General features: G+C 46.4%; 1 protein-coding gene and 1 long non-coding RNA gene across 5 annotated transcripts in view; one reads left to right on the top strand and one right to left on the bottom strand.

The window, feature by feature from the left end:
- LOC119971226 overlaps positions 1-11,097 on the bottom strand; it is a 41,100-nt gene extending 30,003 nt beyond the window's left edge. Inside the window, exon 1 of the long non-coding RNA XR_005461783.1 lies at positions 10,964-11,097. This is a non-coding gene — a long non-coding RNA (uncharacterized LOC119971226). The remainder of the gene's footprint in view (positions 1-10,963) is intronic.
- The window catches only part of slc22a31 (solute carrier family 22 member 31), a 60,710-nt gene continuing 46,330 nt past the window's right edge, over positions 10,074-24,453 (top strand). The window contains exon 1 of one of the 4 annotated variants that reach the window (XM_038806478.1): positions 10,074-10,092. Coding sequence is in view for 3 of the 4 variants with exons in the window: in XM_038806476.1 (XP_038662404.1) it covers positions 10,955-11,446 (492 nt within the window). In the remaining variant the exon portion in view is untranslated. Of the gene's footprint in view, positions 10,093-10,940; positions 11,447-11,712; positions 11,819-15,805; positions 16,074-24,453 lie in introns of those variants that run through there. The other 3 variants (XM_038806476.1, XM_038806479.1, XM_038806480.1) reach the window with 3 other exon arrangements.

Genomic DNA, 24,453 nt, shown 5'->3' with positions numbered 1-24,453 from the left:
GTTGTCATCTCTGGTTTGTTGCCGGTGCCACGTGATAGCGAGGCTAGGAATAGGGAGAGAGTGCAGTTGAACACGTGGCTGCAGGAATGGTGTAGGAGGGAGGGCTTCAGGTATTTGGATAATTGGAGCGCATTCTGGGGAAGGTGGGACCTGTACAAGCAGGACGGGTTGCATCTGAACCAGAGGGGCACCAATATCCTGGGGGGGAGGTTTTCTAGTACTCTTCGGGAGGGTTTAAACTAATTTGGCAGGGGAATGGGAACCGGATCTGTAGTCCAGCAACTAAGGTAGACGATAGTCAGGACGCCAAAGCACGTAGTGATGCAGTGGGGAAGGTAACAATGACAAAGGAGAGTACTTGCAGGCAAGGAGATGGGTTGAAGTGTGTATACTTTAATGCAAGAAGCATCAGGAATAAGGTGGGTGAACTTAAGGCATGGATCGGTACTTGGGACTACGATGTGGTGGCCATCACGGAAACTTGGATAGAAGAGGGCCAGAAATGGTTGTTGGAGGTCCCTGGTTATAGATGTGTCAACAAGATTAGGGAGGGTGGTAAAAGAGGTGGGGGGGTGGCATTGTTAATTAGAGATAGTATAACAGCTGCAGAAAGGCAGTTCGAGGGGGATCTGCCTACTGAGGTAATATGGGTTGAAGTTAGAAATAGGAAAGGAGCAGTCACCTTGTTGGGAGTGTTCTATAGGCCCCCCCAATAGCAGCAGAGATGTGGAGGAACAGATTGGGAAACAGATTCTGGAAAGGTGCAGAAGTCACAGGGTAGTAGTCATGGGCGACTTCAACTTCCCAAACATTGAGTGGAAACTCTTTAGATCAAATAGTTTGGATGGGGTAGTGTTTGTGCAGTGTGTCCAGGAAGCTTTTCTAACACAGTATGTAGATTGTCCGACCAGAGGGGAGGCCATATTGGATTTAGTACTTGGTAATGAACCAGGGCAGGTGATAGATTTGTTAGTGGGGGAGCATTTTGGAGGTAGTGACCACAATTCTGTGACTTTCACTTTAGTAATGGAGAGGGATAGGTGCGAGCAACAGGGCAAGGTTTATAATTGGGGGAAGGGTAAATACAATGCTGTCAGACAAGAATTGAAGTGCAGAAGTTGGGAACATAGGCTGTCAGGGAAGGACACAAGTGAAATGTGGAACTTGTTCAAGGATCAGGTACTGCGTGTCTTTGATATGTATGTCCCTGTCAGGCAGGGAAGAGATGGTCGAGTGAGGGAACCATGGTTGACAAGAGAGGTTGAATGTCTTGTTAAGAGGAAGAAGGAGACTTATGTAAGGCTGAAGAAACAAGGTTCAGACAGTGCGCTGGAGGGATACAAGATAGCCAGGAGGGAACTGAAGAAAGGGATTAGGAGAGCTAAGAGAGGGCATGAAAAATCTTTGGCGGGTAGGATCAAGGAAAACCCCAAGGCCTTTTACACATACGTGAGAAATATGAGAATGACTAGAGTGAGAGTAGGTCCGATTAAGGACAGTAGCGGGAGATTGTGTATTGAGTCTGAAGAGATAGGAGAGGTCTTGAACAAGTATTTTTCTTCAGTATTTACAAATGAGAGGGGCCATATTGTTGGAGAGGACAGCGTGAAGCAGACTGATAAGCTTGAGGAGATACTTGTCAGGAAGGAAGATGTGTTGCGCGTTTTGAAAAACTTGAGGATAGACAAGTCCCCCGGGCCTGACGGGATATATCCAAGGATTCTATGGGAAGCAAGAAATGAAATTGCAGAGCCGTTGGCAATGATCTTTTCGTCCTCGCTGTCAACAGGGGTGGTACCAGAGGATTGGAGAGTGGCGAATGTCGTGCCCCTGTTCAAAAAAGGGAATAGGGATAACCCTGGGAATTACAGGCCAGTTAGTCTTACTTCGGTGGTAGGCAAAGTAATGGAAAGGGTACTGAGGGATAGGATTTCTGAGCATCTGGAAAGGCATTGCTTGATTAGGGATAGTCAGCACGGATTTGTGAGGGGTAGGTCTTGCCTTACAAGTCTTATTGAATTCTTTGAGGAGGTGACCAAGCATGTGGATGAAGGTAAAGCAGTGGATGTAGTGTACATGGATTTTAGTAAGGCATTTGATAAGGTTCCCCATGGTAGGCTTATGCAGAAAGTAAGGAGGCATGGGATAGTGGGAAATTTGGCCAGTTGGATAACAAACTGGCTAACCGATAGAAGACAGAGAGTTGTGGTGGATGGCAAATATTCAGCCTGGAGCCCAGTTATCAGTGGCGTACCGCAGGGATCAGTTCTGGGTCCTCTGCTGTTTGTGATTTTCATTAACGACTTGGATGAGGGAGTTGAAGGGTGGGTCAGTAAATTTGCAGATGATACGAAGATTGGTGGAGTTGTGGATAGTGAGGAGGGCTGTTGTCGGCTTCAAAGAGACATAGATAGAATGCAGAGCTGGGCTGAGAAGTGGCAGATGGAGTTTAACCCTGACAAGTGTGAGGTTGTCCATTTTGGAAGGACAAATCTGAATGCGGAATACAGGGTTAATGGTAGGGTTTTTGGCAATGTGGAGGAGCAGAGAGATCTTGGGGTCTATGTTCATTGTTCTTTGAAAGTTGCCACTCAAGTGGATAGAGCTGTGAAGAAGGCCTATGGTGTGCTAGCGTTCATTAGCAGAGGGATTGAATTTAAGAGCCGTGAGGTGATGATGCAGCTGTACAAAACCTTGGTCAGGCCACATTTGGAGTACTGTGTGCAGTTCTGGTCACCTCATTTTAGGAAGGATGTGGAAGCTTTGGAAAAGGTGCAAAGGAGATTTACCAGGATGTTGCCTGGAATGGAGAGTAGGTCATACGAGGAAAGATTGAGGGTGCTAGGCCTTTTCTCATTAGAACGGAGAAGGATGAGGGGTGACTTGATAGAGGTTTATAAGATGATCAGGGGAATAGATATAGTAGACAGTCAGAGACTTTTTCCCCGGGTGGAACACACCATTACAAGGGGACATAAATTTAAGATAAATGGTGGAAGATATAGAGGGGATGTCAGAGGTAGGTTCTTTACCCAGAGAGTAGTGGGGGCATGGAATGCACTGCCTGTGGTAGTAGTTGAGTCGGAAAATTTATGGACCTTCAAGCGGCTATTGGATAGGTACTTGGATTAGGGTAGAATAAGGGAGTGTAGGTTAACTTCTTAAGGGCAGCACGGTAGCATTGTGGATAGCACAATTGCTTCACAGCTCCAGGGTCCCAAGTTCGATTTCGACTTGGGTCACTGTCTGTGTGGAGTCTGCACATCCTCCCCGTGACTGCGTGGGTTTCCTCCGGGTACTCCGGTTTCCTCCCACAGTCCAAAGATGTGCAGGTTGGGTGGATTGGCCATGACAAATTGTCCAAAATTCTATGATTAACCTAGGACAAAAGTTCGGCGCAACATCGTGGGCCGAAGGGCCTGTTCTGTGCTGTATTTCTCTATCTCTAATCACCAGGCAGGAATGTTCCCTTCCAGTCAGGGAACACTTCAGCAGTCAAGGGCATTCAGCCTCTGATCTCCGGGTAAGCGTTCTCCAAGGAGGCCTTCAGGACGCGCGACAACGCAGAATCGTGAGCAGAAACTTGTAGCCAAGTTCCGCACACATGAGTGCGGCCTCAACCGTGACCTGGGATTCATGTCGCATTACATTCATCCCCCACCATCTGGCCTGGGCTTGCGAAATCCTACCAACTGTCCTGGCTTGTCACACCTCTTTAACCTAGGGTTACCCCTATCTCTGGATCTGTAAAGATTCAATTACCTGCTAATGTTCGCATTCTAAGCATTGTCTGGCATCTTTGAATTTGTCTATATATATATGTTTCTGGAACATACCTCTTCTTTCACCTGAGGAAGGAGCAGTGCTCCGAAAGCTAGTGTTTGAAACAAACATGTTGGACTTTAACCTGGTGTTGTAAGACTTCTTACTGTCTTCGCCTCTTAAACAGGGGTGTTCCAGTAGTCATTTTCCAATCTTCTGGAACCCTGCCTGCCTCCAATGATTCCTGAAAGATCACTACCAATGCCTTCACAATCTCCTCCGTGATCTCCTTTATAACCCTGGATGTAATCCAGGTGATTTATCTTTCAGTTACCCCAGAACCATCTTCTGAAGTTCTGGTATCCCACTGGTGTCTTTCACCGTGAAGACTATTCAGTTCCTCTGCCATTTCTTTGTTTCCAATTACAACTTCTCCAACCTAATTTTTCCAGTGGTCCAATATCTATTCTTGCCTTTCTCATCTCTTGTATATTGAAAAAAATTCTTGCTTTTATATTACTAGCTTGTTTACACACTATATATTTCCAAGTCAGGATGGCGAATGACTTGGAGGGGGACCTCCAGGTGGTGGTTATCCCAGCTATCTGCTGTTCCTGTCCTTCTAGACAGTAGTGATGGTGGGATTGGATGGTGCTGCCTAAGGAGCCTAGGTGAATTCCTGCAGTGCACCTTGTAGGTGGTACACACGACTGCTACTGTACATTGGTGATGGACGGAGTGAATGTTTATGAAAGGGGTGCCAATTAAATGGGCTGCTTTGTCCTGGTTGGTGTTGAGCTTCTAATGTTGTTGGAGCTGCATTCATCCAGGCAAGTGGAGAGTATTCCATCACACTCCTGACTTGTGCCTTTGTAGATGGTGGACAGGACTTTAAGAATCGGGTGGTGAGGGTTCCAAGCCTCTGACATGCTCTTGTAGCCACAGTATTAATATGGCTCGACCAGTTCAGTTTCTGGTCAATTGTAACCCTCAAGGTTTTGATGGTGGCAGATTCAATGATTGAAATGCCATTGAATGTCATGGGGGCGATGGCTAGATTAAATTTTGTTGGAGATGGCCATTGACTGGCACTTGTGTCACATGAATATTACTTTCCACTTGTCAGCCCAAGTCTGGATATTGTTCAGGTCTTGTTATATTTGGGCATGTACTACTTCAGTATCTGTGGAGTCGCGGATCATTGTGCAGTCATCCCGGAACATTCCCATTTCTGACCTGATGATGGAAGGAAGGTCATTGATGAAGCAGCTGAAGATGGTTGGGCCTAGAACACTACCGCGAGGAACTCCGTCTTGGAACTGAGATATTTGACCTCCAACCAGCACAATCCAATCTCCCTTTGTGCTAGGTATGACTCCAACCAGTGGAAGGTTTTCTCTGATTCCCATTGACTCGTTTTGCTAGGGGTCTTTGATGCCATTTATGAATGTTTGTATAACAATTAGTTTTATATAGCGCTACATTGTAGTTACAGCGCAGAAATAGGCCCAAAGCCCAACTGGTCTATCCTGTTATTTATACTCCACACAAGCCTCCTCCCACTCTACTTCATTTAACTATATCCATATGTTTGTTTCTCCTTCATAATTTGCCTTATTTAGGAAGAAAAAAAATCTACCTAATGCCTTTCACTACGAATTAAGTATTTTTGAAAAGTAGTCTTTGTTGTAGTAGGAAATATAGCTGCCAATTTGCAGACACGAAGCTCCCACAAACCACTGTGTGGATCGGTCTTTCAGTGTCACTGGGTCAAAATCCTGGAAATCAGTTCGTAATAGCACTTTGATAGCATCGCACTCCTCAAGGACACAATTGCCTATGTGCCAGATAGGGATAGACACCTGCCTTATTAGCCTGGACCAGGAAAAGACCTTTGACACAGTGTTGCACAACTACATGATGGATGTGCTTTCCAAAATGGGGCTTGGGGAGGGAATCTTCAGTTGAATCCAACTGCTCTTGTCATGTGAGAGTATGTTTAAGAAATGGGTGTTTAAAAAATGTACCTTTAAGAAATGGGTTTTATCAGTGATGTCAGAGGGTGGGTGGAGCCGGGCTGTCTGTCAGCTTTTTACTTTTGTTTTAGGCTGTTTGCTGCAGGGTGTGTTTTAGTTTTGTTTTCAGTGCTGGAGCTGAAGCCAGACCAAGCAGGTGTACTGCTGTTCTCTCTGCCATCAAAAGACTATCTCTTGATCATTTGGTGAATTCAGAATTATACATTTTCTCAGTAGTGAATATAAACCTAATGTGCTTCTGTTAAAAGGTGTTTCTTTTGTCTTCTGGATGTTGTTTGGGAAGTTATTAAGGATTACTTATGTTGTATTCTTTGGGGTTGTATTTGAATTGATGGTTGCTAAGATGTTCACTGTTTTAAAAAGGGGAACTTGAGTTCATAGAATAAACATTGTTTTGCTTTCAAAAATATTTTTCTATTTCTGCTGTACCACACCTGTAGAGTGGGCTATGTGCTTCCCATACCACAATCTATTAAAAGATGTGGGTCAGGTGAACTCCATGATGCACTTTGGGGGTTCTCTAAACCCTGGCCCATAACACTCTTCACAAACCACAGTAGTGCAGTTTCAATCAATGGGTGGATATCGGAAAGCTTTCCGATAAATCTGGAGTCAGGCAGGGTTTCCTGTCCTTTGCCCTGTCTGCGTGTTGCATAGACCTTGTTGCTGAGTCCATTTGGAAGGATTCAGGCCAGGCATCAGAGGGGTGATGATCCTGACAGCAGTGATATGGAGGTCAAAACTTTCCTATACATGAAAGACTTGGCCTTCTGCCCAGATCTGCTATTGGTGCACAAATTGATGTGCATCTACGACCAGACCCAACTGGCCTCGGAAACTAAGCTAAATCGTAGCAAACAGTGAGTCCATGGTCTTTGGGAACTAGGCCAACCGATTCTTTGCCCCGTTCACTTTTCGGTCAAGACTATGAGAATGCTGAGCATATGGTTCAGAGAGGCTGGGGCATGTACCAAAAACCAGAAGGTACACTGCCAAGGTGGGGCAGAAATTTGGCATGTGGGAGCAACGCTCTCTCCATTAGTGGTAAGAAGCTGGTTATCAGGTGTGAGGGGCTCTGTGTTGCTGTATATAGCACAGGTGTGGCCCATACCCTGATCACCCAAGCCATCTACTTTATCTGGAGGCCAAAGATGGATTGTGCCTGCAGAGACACCATATACAAAGCTCTGGATGGAGTGGGGAAAAATACCCAATGTCTCCCTCATCCTGATGGGACAACTTTGTGTGCAGCTTTATCAAGCAATGCAAAGAGCCTCAGTATGCAAACATCAAGTGTCACTATGTGGTGAAGTTCTAACTGTCCTTGGTGTTGTGAATGATGGGTTTGGCCAATTACCATGAACACACCAAATAGGTGGACTGTGCCACCTGTCCCTCATGGAAAGGTTTTCTGCAAAAACAACACCTTTGAGCCCCAAGTCCATCAAGCAGCGGTCTGCACGTAACATCCAAGACCCCGTGGGGGGAAAAAGGTGATGATGAATCCTGTCAGATGGTTCCCTGAGCAGACTGTCAAAGTTATTTAGCAGAATGTCTCTTTACCAGAACTTTCAAACAAGGACCAAGATGTAGCTTGGCTGATGGTGAGAAGGGCACACCCTGTCCACAAGACATGGGAGCAGGATTCAGCCATTCATCCCCCATTCTCCTATCTTATCTCCATAACCCTTGATCTCCTTATTAATCAAGAAATTTGCTTATTAATCAAGAAGACCAGATTTGTGCTCGAGGTGCTGTTACCTACAGAGTTACAGACCAAGAGCTGGAAGGTGGAATTAGACAGAATAGTTATGTCAGATTGTTCATGCACACCCTGTACCACTATGGGCTGTCCTCGAGGTTGCGGCGGTGAGCAAGGAACCATTGCACACCTATCGTTGGAATGTGCCTTTACAAATGATGTACGGAAAAACTGCAGCAGTTTTTATGGAGGTTTATCGCATACAGCTCCAAGATGCTGCCCTCTATGGGCTGTTCCCAGGGACAGTGCACCAAAACAAATATCAACTGCTGCTCGAGGCTCAATAACTTGATTAAAGATGTTCTTTCGCCTCCCAGTGCAAACAGCTGTCCTCAACCAAGTGTTGCAGATGGGTGCATTCCAAAGGCCAGGACACATGCTGAGGGACGCACTAAAGATCAGGAAAGCTTCTGCGAACACAATGGGGAAAGAACCCTGTCTAATTAATGCCTTTCAGCAGGCATAGTACACCAAGGGCGCTGGTAACCACATTGAACGCCTCGGACTGTATGCTTGGCATTGAATATATATAAGTTGGATTTGGATTTGTTTATTGTCACATGTACCGAGGTACAGTTTTTAAAAATGAACATTTTATTGAGGGATTTTTTGGTATTATAACAACAACACAATAAACAATTACATGAAACTATAAATGTAGTGCAAAAGCCGTCTCCCTCCCTTACAGGTCCCACCTTTATTAACCCCTGACTCTAAGCTAAACTAACCCCCTCACCTTCTGCTGACGATTAATTTTCCACAAAGAAGTTGACAACCGGTTGCCACCTCTGGGCGAACTCAAACAGTGACCCTCTCAAGGCGAACTTGATTTTCTCCGGAGAAAGTCATGTCCGATAGCCAGGTCTCCGACTTTAGGGGCTTTGAGTCCCTCCAAGCTAATCGTCTCCGAACTACCAGGGAAGCAAAGGCTAGAACGTCTGCCTCTTTCTCTTCCTGGATTCCTGGGTCTTCCGACACTGCGAAAATCGCTACCTCTAGACTCAGCGCCACCCTTGTCTTTAACACCGTGGACATGACATCTGCAAACCCCTGCCAAAATCCCTTAAGCTTCGGACATGCCCAGAACATCTGGACATGGTTCGCTGGTCCTCCTGCACATTTTGCACACCTGTATTCCACCCCAAAGAATCTGCTCATCCGGGCCACTGTCATGTGAGCCCGGTGAACGATGTTAATCTGTATCAGACTGAGGCTGACACATGATGTGGACGCGTTGGCTCTACTCAACACGTCCGCCCATAAACCATCCTCTATCTCTCGTCCCAGCTCCTCCTCCCACTTGCGCTGTGGTCTACGACTCCTCTGACCCCCTTAAGTTCCTTCTAAATGTCTGAGACGCTCCATTCTCCTACCCACCCTCTGGAAACTACCATGTCCTGAATCCCCCTTAGCGGTAGGAGCAGGAAGGTTGACACCTGTTTACGTAGGAAGTCCTGCACCTGCAGATACCTGAATTTGTTTCCCCTCGCCAACCCAAACTTCTTCTCCAGCGCCCTCATACTCTGAAAGCACCCCTCTATAAACATATCCCCCATCCTCTCAATCCCTGCTCTCCGCCATATCCTGAACTCCCCCATCCATAATTCCCGGGGCAAACCGGTGATTCTTACAGATTGGGGACCAGATCCATTACTGAGGTATAGTTAAAAGCATTGTTCTGTGTTCAAATCCAACAGATCATTCGTACGTGAAAAAAAATACGAAGGTCAAACATAAAATGCAAAATGTACATACATAAACACAGGCATTGGGTGAAGCATACAGGAGTGTGTACAACTCACTAGAGAAAATGGTGGCACAATAGCACAGTGGTTAGCACTGTTGCTTCATAGCACCAGGGTCACAGGTTCGAATCCCTGCTAGGTCACTGTCTGTGCGGAGTCTGCACGTTCTTCCTGTGTCTGCGTGGGTTTTCTCCAGGTGCTCCGGTTTCCTCCCACAGTCCAAAGATGTGCAGGTTAGGTGGATTGGCCATGATAAATTGACCTTCATGACCAAAAAAGGTTAGGAGGGGTTATTGGGTTACGGGGATATGGTGGAAATGAGGGCTTAAGTGGGTTGGTATAGAATCGATGGGCTGAATGGCCTCCTTCAGCACTATGTTCTATGTTCAGGGACCCGGGTTCGATTCACGGCTTGGGTCACTGTCTATGCACAGTCTGCACATTCTCCCTGTTTCTACATAGGTTTCCTTCGGGGGCTCTGGTTTTCTCCAAGTCCCGAAAGACGTGCTGGGAGGTGAATTGGTCTTTCTAAATTCTCCCTTGGTGCACCTGAACAGATGCTGTACATAGTGTGGCGACTAGGGGATTTTCACAGTAACAATTGCAGTAAGCCTACTTGTGACACTAATAAAGATTATTCTTATTATGCATGAAGAGAGCAGATCAGTGCATAAGTCTGGTAACAGCGGGGATGAAGCAGTTTTTGAACCTGTTGGTGCGTGTTCTCAGACGTTTGTATCTCCTGCCCTGTGGAAGTAGTTGGAAGCCGGGTGGGAATATAAGCCCGGTAATAAAAGGATTTGTATTGAGGCACCTCAGAGTTCAATCTACCCTTATGGAGAAAAGTTGAATATTATTGCACTTTCCGTAATGACCCTATTGGAATGTTTTGGAATGTTGTTTTAGCTGAGAGGGAGGGGGAGCTGAGAGGGAGAGGGAGGGGGAGCTGAGAGGGAGAGGGAGGGGGAGCTGAGAGGGAGAGGGAGGGGGAGCTGAGAGGGAGAGGGAGGGGGAGCTGAGAGGGAGAGGGAGAGGGAGGGGGAGCTGAGAGGGAGAGGGAGAGGGAGGGGGAGCTGAGAGGGAGAGGGAGGGGGAGCTGAGAGGGAGAGGGAGGGGGAGCTGAGAGGGAGAGGACAGAGGGAGGGGGCTGCGGCGGGAGAGGGAGGGGGAGTCGGAGCGGGAGAGGGAGGGGGCTCTGATGAGGGATAAGGGGGGGGAGATGAGATGGATGAGGGAGGGGGAGCTGGAGGGAGGAGGGAGTGGGAGCTGAGAGGGAGAGGGAGGGGGAGCTGAGAGGGAGAGGGAGGGGGAGCTGAGAGGAGAAGGGGGGGGAGAGCTGGAGGGGAGGGAGTGGGGAGCTGAGAGGGAGTAGGGAGGGGGGGGCTGAGAGGGAGAGGGAGGGGGGGCTGAGAGGGAGAGGGGGCGCTGAGAGGGAGAGGGAGGGGGAGCTGGAGAGGGAGAAGGGAGGGGGAGCTGAGAGGGAGAGGGAGGGGGACTGAGAGGAGAGGGGAGGTGGCTGAGAGGGAGAGGGAGAGGGAGGGGGAGGAGAGAGGGAGGGGGAGGATATTATTTTATGCGGCAGCTACATTGAAAAAAACTAACAATATAGTTCAGCCGCCTTTGAAAAGACAGGTGATTAGCAAGCAGCGATGACTCACCGAGTCTCCCTTTCCACAGAAACATTTAGCTGGAGGGAGGGGGCAGCGGGTGTGTGGAAAGCGATGGACTTCGACATCGTCATCCCGCAGCTCGGAGGCTTCGGTCGGTACCACAAGCGGCTGGCGGTGGCCGCCTGCCTGCCCAACCTGCTGCTGGCTTTCAGCTCCTTCAGCGACGTCTTCCTCAGCCTGACGCCGGGCCACCACTGCCGGCCCGACCCGCAGCTCCTGCCCCTCGCCCTCAGAAACCTGTCGGGTGACCCGCTGCTCAACTACAGCCTGCCGCTGCAAAGCGGCGGCGACGGCGAGCAGGAGGGGAAGGCGCTTCCTCCCGCCGCCTATAGCCGCTGCCGCCTCCACCGATATCCGTTAGCGGGCGGCGCGAGGCAGCCGCTGCCCAACGGCACTGTCGCGTGCACCCGGGGCTGGCAGTTCGAAGCGCGCGGCGGCGGCGGCGGCCTCCACAACAACATCGTCAGCCAGGTGAGCCTGCCGCCGCCTCAAAACATTCAAACCGCCCGTGCCCAACCCTCCGGCCAGTGCCTGTGCTTTCGAACCACTTTAAAATATTGCCCGATTCTATAGAATTGAGCTGCTTCTCGGAAGAGGTGCACGAGTTTTTGTTCCTATTCTACCCTGCATTATCGTTCCAGCGTGTGTGTTAAAAAAAATAAAATAAGTTTGAGGTAACTGATGGGTGGACGCGCGCGAAGGGAAGGTGGATTCACGGAGGTTTTTTATTTCCTCCGTCGCCCGGGATTCTTGTAGCTGGGTGCTCGCTGGTCCAGTCGAGAACCAATGCCGACTCGGCGGACCGAATGGCTTTCTTCCCCGTGCGCTCTAACAAGATTCACGGTGCGTGTTGTTGGTCCGATTGCGGCAACTCCTTTGATCAAAGTCGTGCGAATGGCCTCCAACTTTTTTTGAAACTCAAAATAACCCCCCCCCCTCCTAGTTTTGGCTGGATGAACAGCCTCTCCGTAGACTACTTTCTGGACACAATATAATTTAACTTCATTTTCTAATAATGTTGACATATTCTAATTATGTCGACATATGTTTTTTTCCCGATAACGTTGCAAGTTATTGGCATGAAAACAATCACTTTGCGAAACTCCTGATCAGCCCGGGTGTTGGCTTTTTAATGCACTACGTTTCATTCGGAGTTTGAACTAATTTGAATACGTCAATCGAAAGTTTAACTTAATGCAATAATGCTTGTTTATCCTAGTGCAAAGATTTATACTCAATTTGCGCTCAATACTTCACTCTTAAAGCTGGGATGCTTAGGCTTCGGTAGTACATAGCATGTAAACACGGTCATTCGGGTCAATCATTTGTATTTGCATTTATTCACTTGCTGATCGACATGTCCAACGTTTGAGTTTTGTGAGTTTGCAAATCCTATACTTGTATGTAAATCATGAAACCGGATATGAGGATCCTAGTTGTTACCTTCAGCTTGATTTATATGCAAAATAATTGCAACTTTGAATTACACTGCGTTAACTGCTTGCGGGGCGGCTCAGTGGTTAGCCCTGCTGCTTCACAGCGCAAGCCACCTGGGTTCAATTCCGGCCTGCCCTGACTGTGTGGAGTTTACACGTTCTGCCTGGGTTTCCTCCTGGTGCTAGTTTCCTCCCACAGTCCAAAGCTGTTAAATTGCCCCATAAGTGTCACAAAGATGCAGGTTAGGAGGGGTTACAGGGGGAGAGGTGAGGAAGTGGGCCGAGATAGGGTGCTCTTTCAGAGGGACAGTGCAGACTCAATGGGCGAAATGGCCTCCTGCACGGTAGGAATTCTATGGTTTAATATGTATGCGGACATTTAGCCCACCGTATCATAGAACATAGAACAGTACAGCACAGAACAGGCCCTTCGGCCCTCAATGTTGTGCCGAGCCATGATCACCCTACTCAAACCCACGTATCCACCCTATACCCGTAACCCAACAACACCCCCCTTAACCTTACTTAACCTAAGTATCCTTCAGCAACACAAAAATCCAGGTTAGGGGCAGCAGGGTAGCATGGTGGTTAGCATAAATGCTTCACAGCTCCAGGGTCCCAGGTTCGATTCCCAGCTGGGTCACTGTCTGTGTGGAGTCTGCACGTCCTCCCCCTGTGTGTGTGGGTTTCCTCCGGGTGCTCCGGTTTCCTCCCACAGTCCAAAGATGTGCGGGTTAGGTGGATTGGCCATGCTAAATTGCCCGTAGTGTCCTAATAAAAGTAAGGTTAAGGGGGGGGGGGGGTTGTTGGGTTACGGGTATAGGGTGGATACGTGGGTTTGAGTGGGGTGATCATGGCTCGGCACAACATTGAGGGCCGAAGGGCCTGTTCTGTGCTGTACTGTTCTATGTTCTATGTTCTAAAACCACTTCCCAGCTCTTGGTCTGTGACCTTGGTTATGGCATTTAAGTACATGTTTTTAAATGATGATGGAATTTTCTGTCTTTCGGTGAATCTGTACTTTCAATGAATTTCAGATCCTGAATGCCCTCCAGGTGAAAAAAAATCCTCTTTAATTCTAGCCTAATCCTTCTGCCAGTTAGTTTAAATCTCTGTCCCCTGGCTACTGATCTCTTTGCTAAATGAAATAGGCACTTTTCCATCCACGCAATCGAGGCATATCATAATTTTATACATCTCATTTGACTGGGTGTGGTTGCTCTATCAGGCACCAGTAGCGGGCATGCGTACAAACTGGCTGAGATTGGGGTATTTCAAACTACACCGAGGAACTTTTTTTTGTCCATCTGACCAGTCCATTGATATCATCTTGCAGCCCATCCCTCTTCCTTACCATCAACCACGCCCAATTTTTGTAGCATAATGCAAATTTTTTGTGTAATGCTCCTACTTTCAAATCTAAATCATTGATTTATATTGATATTTATTGTCACATGTACTGAAGTATGGTGAAAATTATTTATCTGTGGCCTAGAGCAGGTACACAGTATGTACATAGTAGACAAAATAATAATCAACAGAATACATTGACAAATGGTACTTCAACAAATAGTGATTGGAGAGCAGCAGAGGGCATCATGCATAGTGTTCTTGCAGAGAACAGATCAGTCCGAGGGAGAGTTGTGAAAAGCAAACAACCTAATGCTGAGTTCTGCAGAACCTCAGTGGAAACTATCTAAAAACACCAGTCAACCTTTACCCTTGCTTCCTGTCACTGAACTACTTTTGATCCAACTTGTTACTTGCCCTTGAGTCCAATGAATGTCCAATTTTCTGATCAGTTTGTCCTTTTGGGATCTTGTCAAAAGACTTGCTAAAATTCATGCTGACTACGTCAAAGCAGCTATAGCGCCTCTATAGAGATACCTAGGAAGATCAGTCAAGTTAGTCTGAGGTGGCCTACCCTGAACAAAACCATGAAGAATTCCCCTAAATAATTGATGGCTTTCTAAGTCAGTGGTTCTCAAATATTTTGGGCGAAGGGCCTCTTTTCAAATGGATTAGTAATCATCATTGGAACACCTAAAGGACAGAAGGAATATATTAGAAGAAACAAGAGTGGATATAAAGTGGATGATGCCACGCTGAAACAAATAGATACATTTGTTTACTTAGGACAAATAACAGAAGACAATAAATGCAATGCCAAAATCAGAAGGGAGATAGAGATAGAAGTTATTTTGGAAGCTGAAGGATGTGTTGGCAAGAAACCCAAGTTTGTAACACGTAAAAAAATTCTGCATACTACATTCGATCCACTTGCCTGTATGCCTCCGAAATCTAGACAATAAATAAAGATCTGTGGATGAAAATAGAGGCCTTTAAAATGTGCATGATAAGATGCATTGTTTAAAATACAGATAATACAAATGAAGAGGTGGTTGAAAACACACAAGTAAAAAGAATGCTAAAAATTGACATCCAGAAACAAAAATGTCAGTGTTTTGATCAGAGCTGAAAAGCTACAGAGATCTCTGCTAGAGAGTAAAATAGAGGGCAGCAGAAAGAGGGATTGACCTAGACAGAGTTGAATGATGGACTTTAGAGAGTGGTTGCAAATAGGTTCCAGTGAATCTGTGAGGATGGTGCAAGACAGACAAATATGAACTACCTACCATGACAGCCGATCTGGTACGAGCAACTACAAACAGAGAGAGAGCATTGTTGCCTACAGCGCTTAGGACACGGGTTTGAATCCCGGCCCTGGGTCACTGTCCGTGTGGAGTTTGCACATTCTCCCTGTGTCTGCGTGGGTTTCGCCCCCACAGCCGAAAAGATGTGCAGGATAGGTCGATTGGCCATGCTAAATTGCCCTTTAATTAGAAAAAATAATTGGGTTATCTAAATTTATATTTAAAAAAAAGAGAGAGAATAATCATGAACCCAGCTCCATCATAATTATATAAATATGGAAAGTGTTGGGTGTGAAGAGTGTTTCAATGGCACTTTTAAGAAAACTGATATTTACTCCAATGAACCTCGGCACAAGCTGAACTAACAACTCATCTTTTGATTGGGCAATTTACAGGCTTCTGGACTCAAAATTGAGTTCCAACAATTCAGACCCATAATCACATCCTGTTTCTAGATACACTCTTAATTTCTGTGTGCAAATCCGTGCTTAACAACACAAACCAAACCACTACTTTCCAGCCCCCAACTCGACCAATCATCCACATCCCCCCCCCCCCCCCCCCCCAGTTTCATTGTTGTAGCCAGGATCGGAATTCCCACCTGAAAGTGTACAAAAAGCTAAGGACGCAATAATCTCCATAGTCAGCAGGGTTGCTGCTGATCGGAAGATCTAGCCAAATGACTCCCATCCTCTTGCCCCCCACCCTATCACAGACCTTCCCTTTTGTTTTTATTTAACACGCTCCTCCATTTAACCTCTTTAAAAGCTATTGCATTTCTAATTTTTCACAGTCTGATGAAAAATAACAACTTGAAGCATTAACTGTCTGTTTCTCTCCATAGATGCTGCCAGTCCCACTGAGTATTTCCAGCATTTTCTGTTTTTATTTACTTAACTATAAGTTAGATGGGTGTGCCTGGTTCTCACTGTCGATTATGATCAAGCCTTGCAGAAATCAGGAGCATAGAAAAAATATCCTGGGAGCAGGGGAAGAGCAGAAGCAATGGTAAGCAAGCCACAGAAAGCAGTTGCGTGAAGTCATCAAAAACAGGGAGAGAAAAAGAGCAGAGCAGGAACATAAGGATATGCTTCTGACCGCTGATCACATGCTTACTCTTGACTACAACGATAGGAAGTTAACCCTGTATCGGAACACCCTGGAAGGTGACCCTTGTGCTGCTGTTTTCTCTGTACTCTTTTCTATAATCTCATCTGAAAACTGTTGTGACCAGGAATGTAGAACTGCCAATCCTGCCTGCCTTTTAAGCCATGTTTCAGTAGCTATGATATAGTTCCAGGTGTAAATGTAAAATTAATAGTCCCAGATGACCATAGGCTGCTTTTCCCTTGATAGGGTGAGCTGACTGGTGGTAATTGAACCTGAGGATCACAACATCTCCAGTGAGGGGAAAATTTCAGAAGGCAAGGCCTTCATGAATAACCTCAGCCCATACAGGGATTGAACCTGTGATTTGGTCTTGTCTCATGAACCAGCTGTCCAGCCAACTGAGCTAAACTGGCTATGCGTGTGCTCTGCTCATCTGCCTTATTCACTAGATTCCTTGCATTGAAGTATGTGCCATTAATCACTGAATTACTTCTTTGTTGTTTATTTTTTCAGCTTTGATTCTGCTGTCTTCTATAGTTGCTTATAATTTTCTGCTTTCCATTGTCAGCTTTACATCTCTCCCTTCTGAATCTACACTCAAATTCCCATCCCTTCTGAATCTACACTCCGATTCCTATCCCCCACCAGATTACTTTGACTCCTCCAAAGGTTATAGCAAACTTTTCCTTGCTACAGTATTGGTACTGGCACTGTTGGAGTGCAACCTGTCCAGGCCCAACCTGCCCAATTTCTCTTGCCATCAACAGCAACCCACACTTGCATAGAACCTTTAATATAAAGAAGCACCCCAAGACATTACACATAGATAAAAAAAGAACTGTCTGATTAGAAGGGGAAAATTAGATTTAAGAGAGGTGGAGAGAAAGACTGTCTAAGGGGGGTGAACAGTTCATTGGAAAAGGGCATTGTCAACCTCTGCTGCCAATGCTGGAGGAGTGAATGCACTCGTGGCCTGAGTGATATAGACAGAATATTTGCTAGCGGGTATATAGCATCAGAGGATGTAGCAGAAATAGCCTGGGTTGTGGCATTGTAGCGAGGGTGAAGATTTCATTTGGTGTTCAATAGGAAGATACTGTAATTTACTGAGATTAGGAATCATGGACGCTAGCAAAGCTTGATGTGGACAGGAAACATGCAAGCAGATTCTCAATAATTTGGAGGATGAGAGACCAGCAAATTGGAATATTGAGGTTGTTAATCCTGGAGATGATAAACTTGTTAAATAAATTAATGTGTTTTGGCATTGGATGGGGCTTGGGATTTAAAGCTTAGTTCTGAGTCAAATAGGATACCAAACTCGTAACTTTTAGCTCAAGTATTGGGAAAGAAATCTATGATGAGGGCTGGCCAGAACAATGCTTTTGTTGTCTCAGTTTTAATTTGGACAAGATTGTGACTTGTCCCTAATTTAATGTTGAAGAAGCAGCATATAGGCAGTCAAGGGTTAACAGAAATGGAGTAGTACAGTTCACCTGCATGCCTGTGAAAACTGAACACGTCTGCAGATGATATTACTGAGGGATAACCTCTGGGTAAAGAAGCGGAAGTACATTGTATATGTTCCTTTAGGTACAGTAAGAAGTCTGACAACACCAGGTTAATGTCCAACAGGTTTATTTGGAATCACGAGCTTTCGGAGGGTAGCTTCTTCATCAGGTGAGTCCTTTAGGTAGGACTGATACCATGCAAAGGCAGTTCCTCAGACCTGACGATAGGGGAGATGCTTTGGAACAAAATGTCTTGGTTAATCATAGCAAATACTGGTAAGAGTGAAGAAAAAATGTTGTTTGTGGCTTTTGCAAGAACCTGTCTTGGATGTTGTGAGATATGCAGAAGAAAGTGATCGAACAGTGTATCTGGAAAAATGGGAATGAATTTTCAATTGGGATTGTAATTAATCAGCATGAGTCATTTTTTCAGCATTTTAATAAACACGTTTGACTTGCAATGACTCATCTGCTTTGCATGTGCTGACTGTGTACATCACCTGATTTCTTTCCTCATACAGTTACTAACTGAAGCTATGTTTGTATTGTGTACATACGTTACTATAAACGTCAGCACGGTCCATCTCAATTTTTGGCTATTGTACCATGCATTCAAAGGTTAGCCTTTTCAAGTTTAGAGGTTACCATACAAAAGAACTTGTGTTGTAGGGTGTAACATGTTGGCATGGAGAGAGGATTATTTAGCCAACGGGAAACAGAGAATCGGGAAAAGTGGGTCTTTTTCGGGTTGGCAAGATGTAATGAGTTTAGTGTCACAGGGATCAGTGCTGGGACCTTGACTAGAACAAAGAACAATACAGCACAGGAACAGGCCCTTCAGTCCTCCAAGCCTGTACCGGTCATGATATCAACCTTGGCCAAAACCCTCAGCACTTCTTTGTGCTGTATTCCTCTATACCCATCCTAGCCATGTATTTGTCAAGATGCTTTTTGAATGCCCTACATCTAAATCAATGACTTGAATAAAGGGACCATATTTCTGTTAGCTAAATTTGCTAAGGGCGCAAAGGCAGGAAAATAAATTGTCAAGAGGAGACAAACCTATTCAAATCCCTTTGAAGACATTGAATCGGCAAAAAATTAGCAGATGGAGTAGAAAAACGTGTGTTTGTCCAGTTTAGCAGGAAGAATAGAAAATCAGTATATCATTTTCAGTGGCAAAATATTGCAGAACTCTACAAAGGGGTCTGGGTGTCCTGGTGCATCGCAAAAAGTTAGTACACAAGTACGGCAAGTAATTAGGAAGGCTAATGGAATGTTGGCGTTCATTGCAAGGGAAATTAGGTATAAATGTAGGAAAGTGTTGCTGCAGCTGTACAAGGCCTTAGTTTTTAAGAAGTATTTTTATTGGTTTTGCATTTATAATATATTGCAAGGAACATCATACATTACAACGAGTTATTTACAGAGTGGGCAAATGAGGCCGAAGGAGGAATATAAACAGATATGTATACAACGGTAACGTGTGTATGGATGCGGGTCCCTTCACTTTGGGCCCCCGGTGATCGGTTACCACAACTGTGCCATATTAACTTGTTGCCCCCCAGTATGAAAACATACCAGGTGACCCCCGCCCCCCCCGTTTTTGTCACAGCCTGAGGAACAGGCTGGTGAGATGCTTCCACTTGTGGTAAAGCCTTCCCCGAATCGAGAATTTTATCCTTTCCAATTTAAGAAATTCTGCTAAATTGGTCAGCCAGTCCGTGGCCTCTAGTGGCACTGCTGATCTCCAACCGAGCAAGAGTCACCAGCGGGTGACCGGGGAGGCAAAGGCTAGGGTATCTGCTCCTCTCCCTATAAAGAGTTCTGACTGTTCTGACCACGAGCGAGCATGTCTCCACCCTTGCCCCCACCACCTTGGACATGGCCTCGAAACCCTAATTGGCTAGCTGAAAGAAGACAGAGGGTGGTGGTTGATGGCAAATGTTCATCCTGGAGTTCAGTTACTAGTGGTGTACCGTAAGGATCTGTTTTGGGGCCACTGCTGTTTGTCATTTTTATAAATGACCTGGAAGAGGGTGTAGAAGGATGGGTTAGTAAATTTGCATATGACACGAAGGTCGGTGGAGTTGTGGATAGTGCCAACGAGAGGCGAGGCCACATTGGATTTGGTACTGGGTAATGAACCAGGACAGGTGCTAGATTTGGAGGTAGGTGGGCACTTTGGTGATAGTGACCACAATTCAGTTACGTTTACTTTAGCGATGGAAAGGGATAGGTATATAACAGCAGGGGCCAAGAGTTATAGCTGGGGGAAAGGCAATTATGATGCGATGAGGCAAGACTTAGGATGCATAGGATGGGGAAGGAAACTGCAGGGGATGGGCACAATTGAAATGTGGAGCTCGTTCAAGGAACAGCTACTGCGTGTTCTTGATAAGTATGTACCTGTCAGGCAGGGAGGAAGTGGTCGAGCGAGGGAACCGTGGTTTACTAAAGTAGTTGAATCACTTGCCAAGAGGAAGAAGGCTTATGTAAAAATGAGACGTGAAGGTTCAGTTAGGGCACTCGAGAGTTACAAGTTAGTTAGGAAGGACCTAAAGAGAGCTAAGAGCCAGGAGGGGACATGAGAAGTCTTTGGCAGGTAGGATCAAGTTAACCCTAAAGCTTTCTATAGGTATGTCAGGAATAAAAGAATGACTCGGGTAAGAGTAGGGCCAGTCAAGGACAGTAGTGGGAAGCTGTGCGTGGAGCCCAAGGAGATAGGAGAGGTGCTAAATGAATGTTTTTCGTCAGTATTCACAGGAAAAAGACAATCTTGTCGAGGAGAATACTGAGATACATGCTACTAGACTAGTAGGGCTTGAGGTTTATAAGGAGGTGTTGTTAGCAATTCTGGAAAGTGTGAAAATAGATAAGTCCCCTGGGCCGGATGGGATTTATCCTAGGATTCTCTGGGAAGTTAGGGAGGAGATTGCTGAGCCTTTGGCTTTTATCTTTATGTCGTCATTGTCTACAGGAACAGTGCCAGAAGACTGGAGGATAGCAAATGTTGTCCACTTGTTCAAGAAGGGGAGTAGAGACAACCCCGGTAACTATAGACCAGTGAGCCTTACTTCTGTTGTGGGCAAAGTCTTGGAAAAGTTTATAAGAGATAGGATTTATAATCATCTAGAAAGGAATAATTTGATTAGGGATAGTCAACACGGTTTTGTGAAGGGGAGGTCATGCCTCACAAACCTTATTGAGTTCTTTGAGAAGGTGACCAAACAGGTGGACGAGGGTAAAGCAGTTGATGTGGTGTATATGGATTTCAGTAAAGCGTTTGATAAGGTTCCCCACGGTAGGCTATTGCAGAAAATACGGAGGCATGGGATTCAGGGTGATTTAGCAGTTTGGATCAGAAATTGGCTCGCTGTAAGAAGACAAAGGGTGGTGGTTGATGGGAAATGTTTAGCCTGGAGTTCAGTTACTAGTCGTGTACTACAAGGATCGGTTTTGGGGCCACTGCTGTTTGTCATTTTTATAAATGACGTGGAGGAAGGCGTAGAAGGATGGGTGAGTAAATTTGCAGGTGACACTAAAGTCGGTGGAGTTGTGGACAGTGCGGAAGGATGTTGCAGGTTACAGAGGGACATAGATAAGCTGCAGAGCTGGGCTGAGAGGTGGCAGATGGAGTTTAATGCGGAAAAGTGTGAGGTGGTTCACTTTGGAAGGAGTAACAGGAATGCAGAGTACTGGGCTAATGGCAAGATTCTTGGTAGTGTAGATGAACAGAGAGATCTCGGCATCCAGGTACATAAACCCCTGAAAGTTGCCACCCAGGTTAATAGGGCTGTTAAGAAGGCATATGGTGTGCTAGCCTTTATCAGCAGGGGGATTGAGTTTCGGAGCCACAAGGTCATGCTACAGCTGTACATAACTCTGGTGCGGCCGCACCTGGAGTACTGCGTGCAGTTCTGGTCACCACATTATAGGAAGGATGTGGAAGCTATGGAAAGGGTTCAGAGGAGATTTACTAGGATGTTGCCTGGTATGGAGGGAAGGTCTTACGAGGAAAGGCTCAGGGACTTGAGGTTGTTTTCGTTAGAGAGGAGAAGGCTGAGAGGTGACTTAATAGAGACATATAAGATAGTCAGAGGGTTAGATAGGGTGGACAGTGAGAGTCTTTTTCCTGGGATGGTGATGACCAGCACGAGGGGACATAGCTTTAAATTGAGGGGTGATAGATATAGGACAGATGTCAGAGGCAGTTTCTTTACTCAGAGAGTAGTAGGGGTGTGGAACGCCCTGCCTGCAACAGTAGTAGACTCGCCAACTTTAAGGGCATTTATGTGGTCACTGGATAGACATATGGATGAAAATGGAATAGTGTAGGTCAGATAGGCTTCAGATGGTTTCACAGGTCGGCGCAACATTGAGGGCCAAAGGGCCCGTACTGCGCTGTAATGTTCTATGAAAGACGCCGTTCAGTACCGATGAGTCTGGGACATGACCAGAATATGTGGGTGAACATAGAAAAATACAGCACAGAACAGGCCCTTCGGCCCACAATGTTGTGCCGAACTTTTGTCCTCGATTAAGAACAAATTAATCTACACCCCATCATTCTACCGTAATCCATGTACTTATCCAATAGCCGCTTGAAGGTCCCTAATGTTTCCGACTCGGCTACTTCCACAGGCAGTGCATTCCATGCCCCCACTACTCTCTGGGTAAAGAACCTACCTCTAACATCCCCCTATATCTTCCACCTTTCACCTTAAATTTATATCCCCTTGTAATGGTTTGTTCTACCCGGGGAAAAAGTCTCTGACTGTCTACTCTATTCCCCTGATCATCTTGTAAACCTCTATCAAGTCGCCCCTCATCCTTCTCCGTTCTAATGAGAAAAGGCCTAGCACCCTCAACCTTTCCTCGTAAGACCTACTCTCATTTCCAGGCAACATCCTGGTAAATCTCCTTTGCACCTTTTCCAAAGCTTCCACATCCTTCCTAAAATGAGGCAACCAGAACTGCACACAGTACTCCAAATGTGGCCGTACCAAGGTTTTGTACAGCTGCATCATCACCTCACGGCTCTTAAATTCAATCCCTCTGCTAATGAACGCTAGCACACCATAGGCCTTCTTCACAGCTCTATCCACTTGAGTGGCAACTTTCAAAGATCGATGAACATAGACCCCAAGATCTCTCTGCTCCTCCACATTGCCATGGAACCTATCGTTAACCCTGTATTCCGCATTCGTATTTGTCCTTCCAAAATGGACAACTTCACACTTGTCAGGGATAAACTCCATCTGCCACTTCTGTGGTTGACCAGAACGCCCTGACACTGTTCCCAATTGTCCTCCACCTCCGGGAAGAACCCGCCCCTGTGTTCTGGTCAAGTGCTCCCTGTGCACAAGCTTTGGCTGCATTAGGCTCAGCCATGCGCATGAGCAGATGGAGTTCGCCAGTGTCCCACTTCTCCCATGTCTCATCTAGCAGTGACCTTCCCTCTTCCAGTAGTCGTCTGTACATGTCGGCGCAGCTTCCGTCCCCTAGTTTGCCCAGTCAGAAGCCTGTCCAGTAGGGAGTGTCCTGGCACTTGGTGTGTTGCTGTCTTCTTGCAGAGGAAGTTCTTTACCTGCTTATCTTGGCTCGTTCCCTTTCGGGAGCTGGAGCTTGTCTGTCAGTTCCCCTAGTGTCGCAACTGTGCCATCTATGTATAATTCTCCATACCGTCAGTACTCCGTCCTGTCTCCACCTTTTAAAGGAGGTGGCGATCATCATGGTATAAATCTGTAGTTCTTGCAGGTGGAGGCCATGGTAGACGTTGTGACCAGACTGAAGTGGTGCCTGAGTTGGTCCATGTTCACAGTGGCTACCACCATTGGGCTTCTTGAGTACCTGGCTGGGGGAATGGGAATAGAGCCGTCTATTCCACTCCCGGCTCTTTGACCATCCCTCAACTCTTTCTGCGGTGGCTGCCCAGTGGTAGAATAGGAGCTTTGGAAGCGCCAGCCCCCAAGAGGTCAGCGAGAGCACACCCTTCACTTCGGATGAACTTGTATCTGAGATCACCATTGCAGATGTCAGAGCAGCCTTCTCGAAGGTCAATCCATGGAAAGCCACTGGCCCGGATGGGGTATCCGGGCAAGCACTCTGGTCGTGTGCGGATCAGCTGGCGGGGAATTCACAGACATCTTCAACCTCTCTTTACAACAATCTGAGGTCCCTATCTGCTTCAAGAAGACAACCATCATCCCTGTACCAAAGAAAAGCCAACCAGCGTGCTTTAATGACTATCGTCCAGTGGCTCTGATATCCATCATTATGAAGTGCTTCGAAAAGTTAGTCATGGCACGAATCAACTCCAACCTCCCGAATTGCCTTGATCCACTACAGTTCGCCTACCGCTGCAACAGGTCCACAGCAGACGCTGTCTCCCTGGCCCTGCGTTCAACACTGGAACACCTAGATTCCAAAGAGACCTATGCCAGACTCCTATTTATTGACTACAGCTTAACCTTCAACACTATTATTCCGACGAAACTCATCTCCAAACTCCGTGCCCAGTGATGGTGGTCCGGTTTCACAGGTTCCTGGACAAGGAGCGGGTGCTACAGTGGGCCAAACGCACGCGGAGCTGCCATTGGAATAACAGTGTCTTGCGTATCTACCAGGACCTGAGCGTGGAGGTGGCCAATGGAAGGGCAGGCTACAGACAAGTCAAAGAGATTCTGTTTAAGAGGCAGCTGGGGTTTGTTCTGCTGTATCCGAAACGCCTGTGGGTCGCAAACGAGGGACGGCACCATAACTTT

Source organism: Scyliorhinus canicula, chromosome 9, assembly GCF_902713615.1.
Source record: "Scyliorhinus canicula chromosome 9, sScyCan1.1, whole genome shotgun sequence".
NCBI classification, from domain to species: Eukaryota; Metazoa; Chordata; class Chondrichthyes; order Carcharhiniformes; family Scyliorhinidae; genus Scyliorhinus; species Scyliorhinus canicula.
The sequence above is the reverse complement of the archived record's forward strand: the minus strand, read 5'-3'. Positions and strand labels throughout refer to the sequence as shown.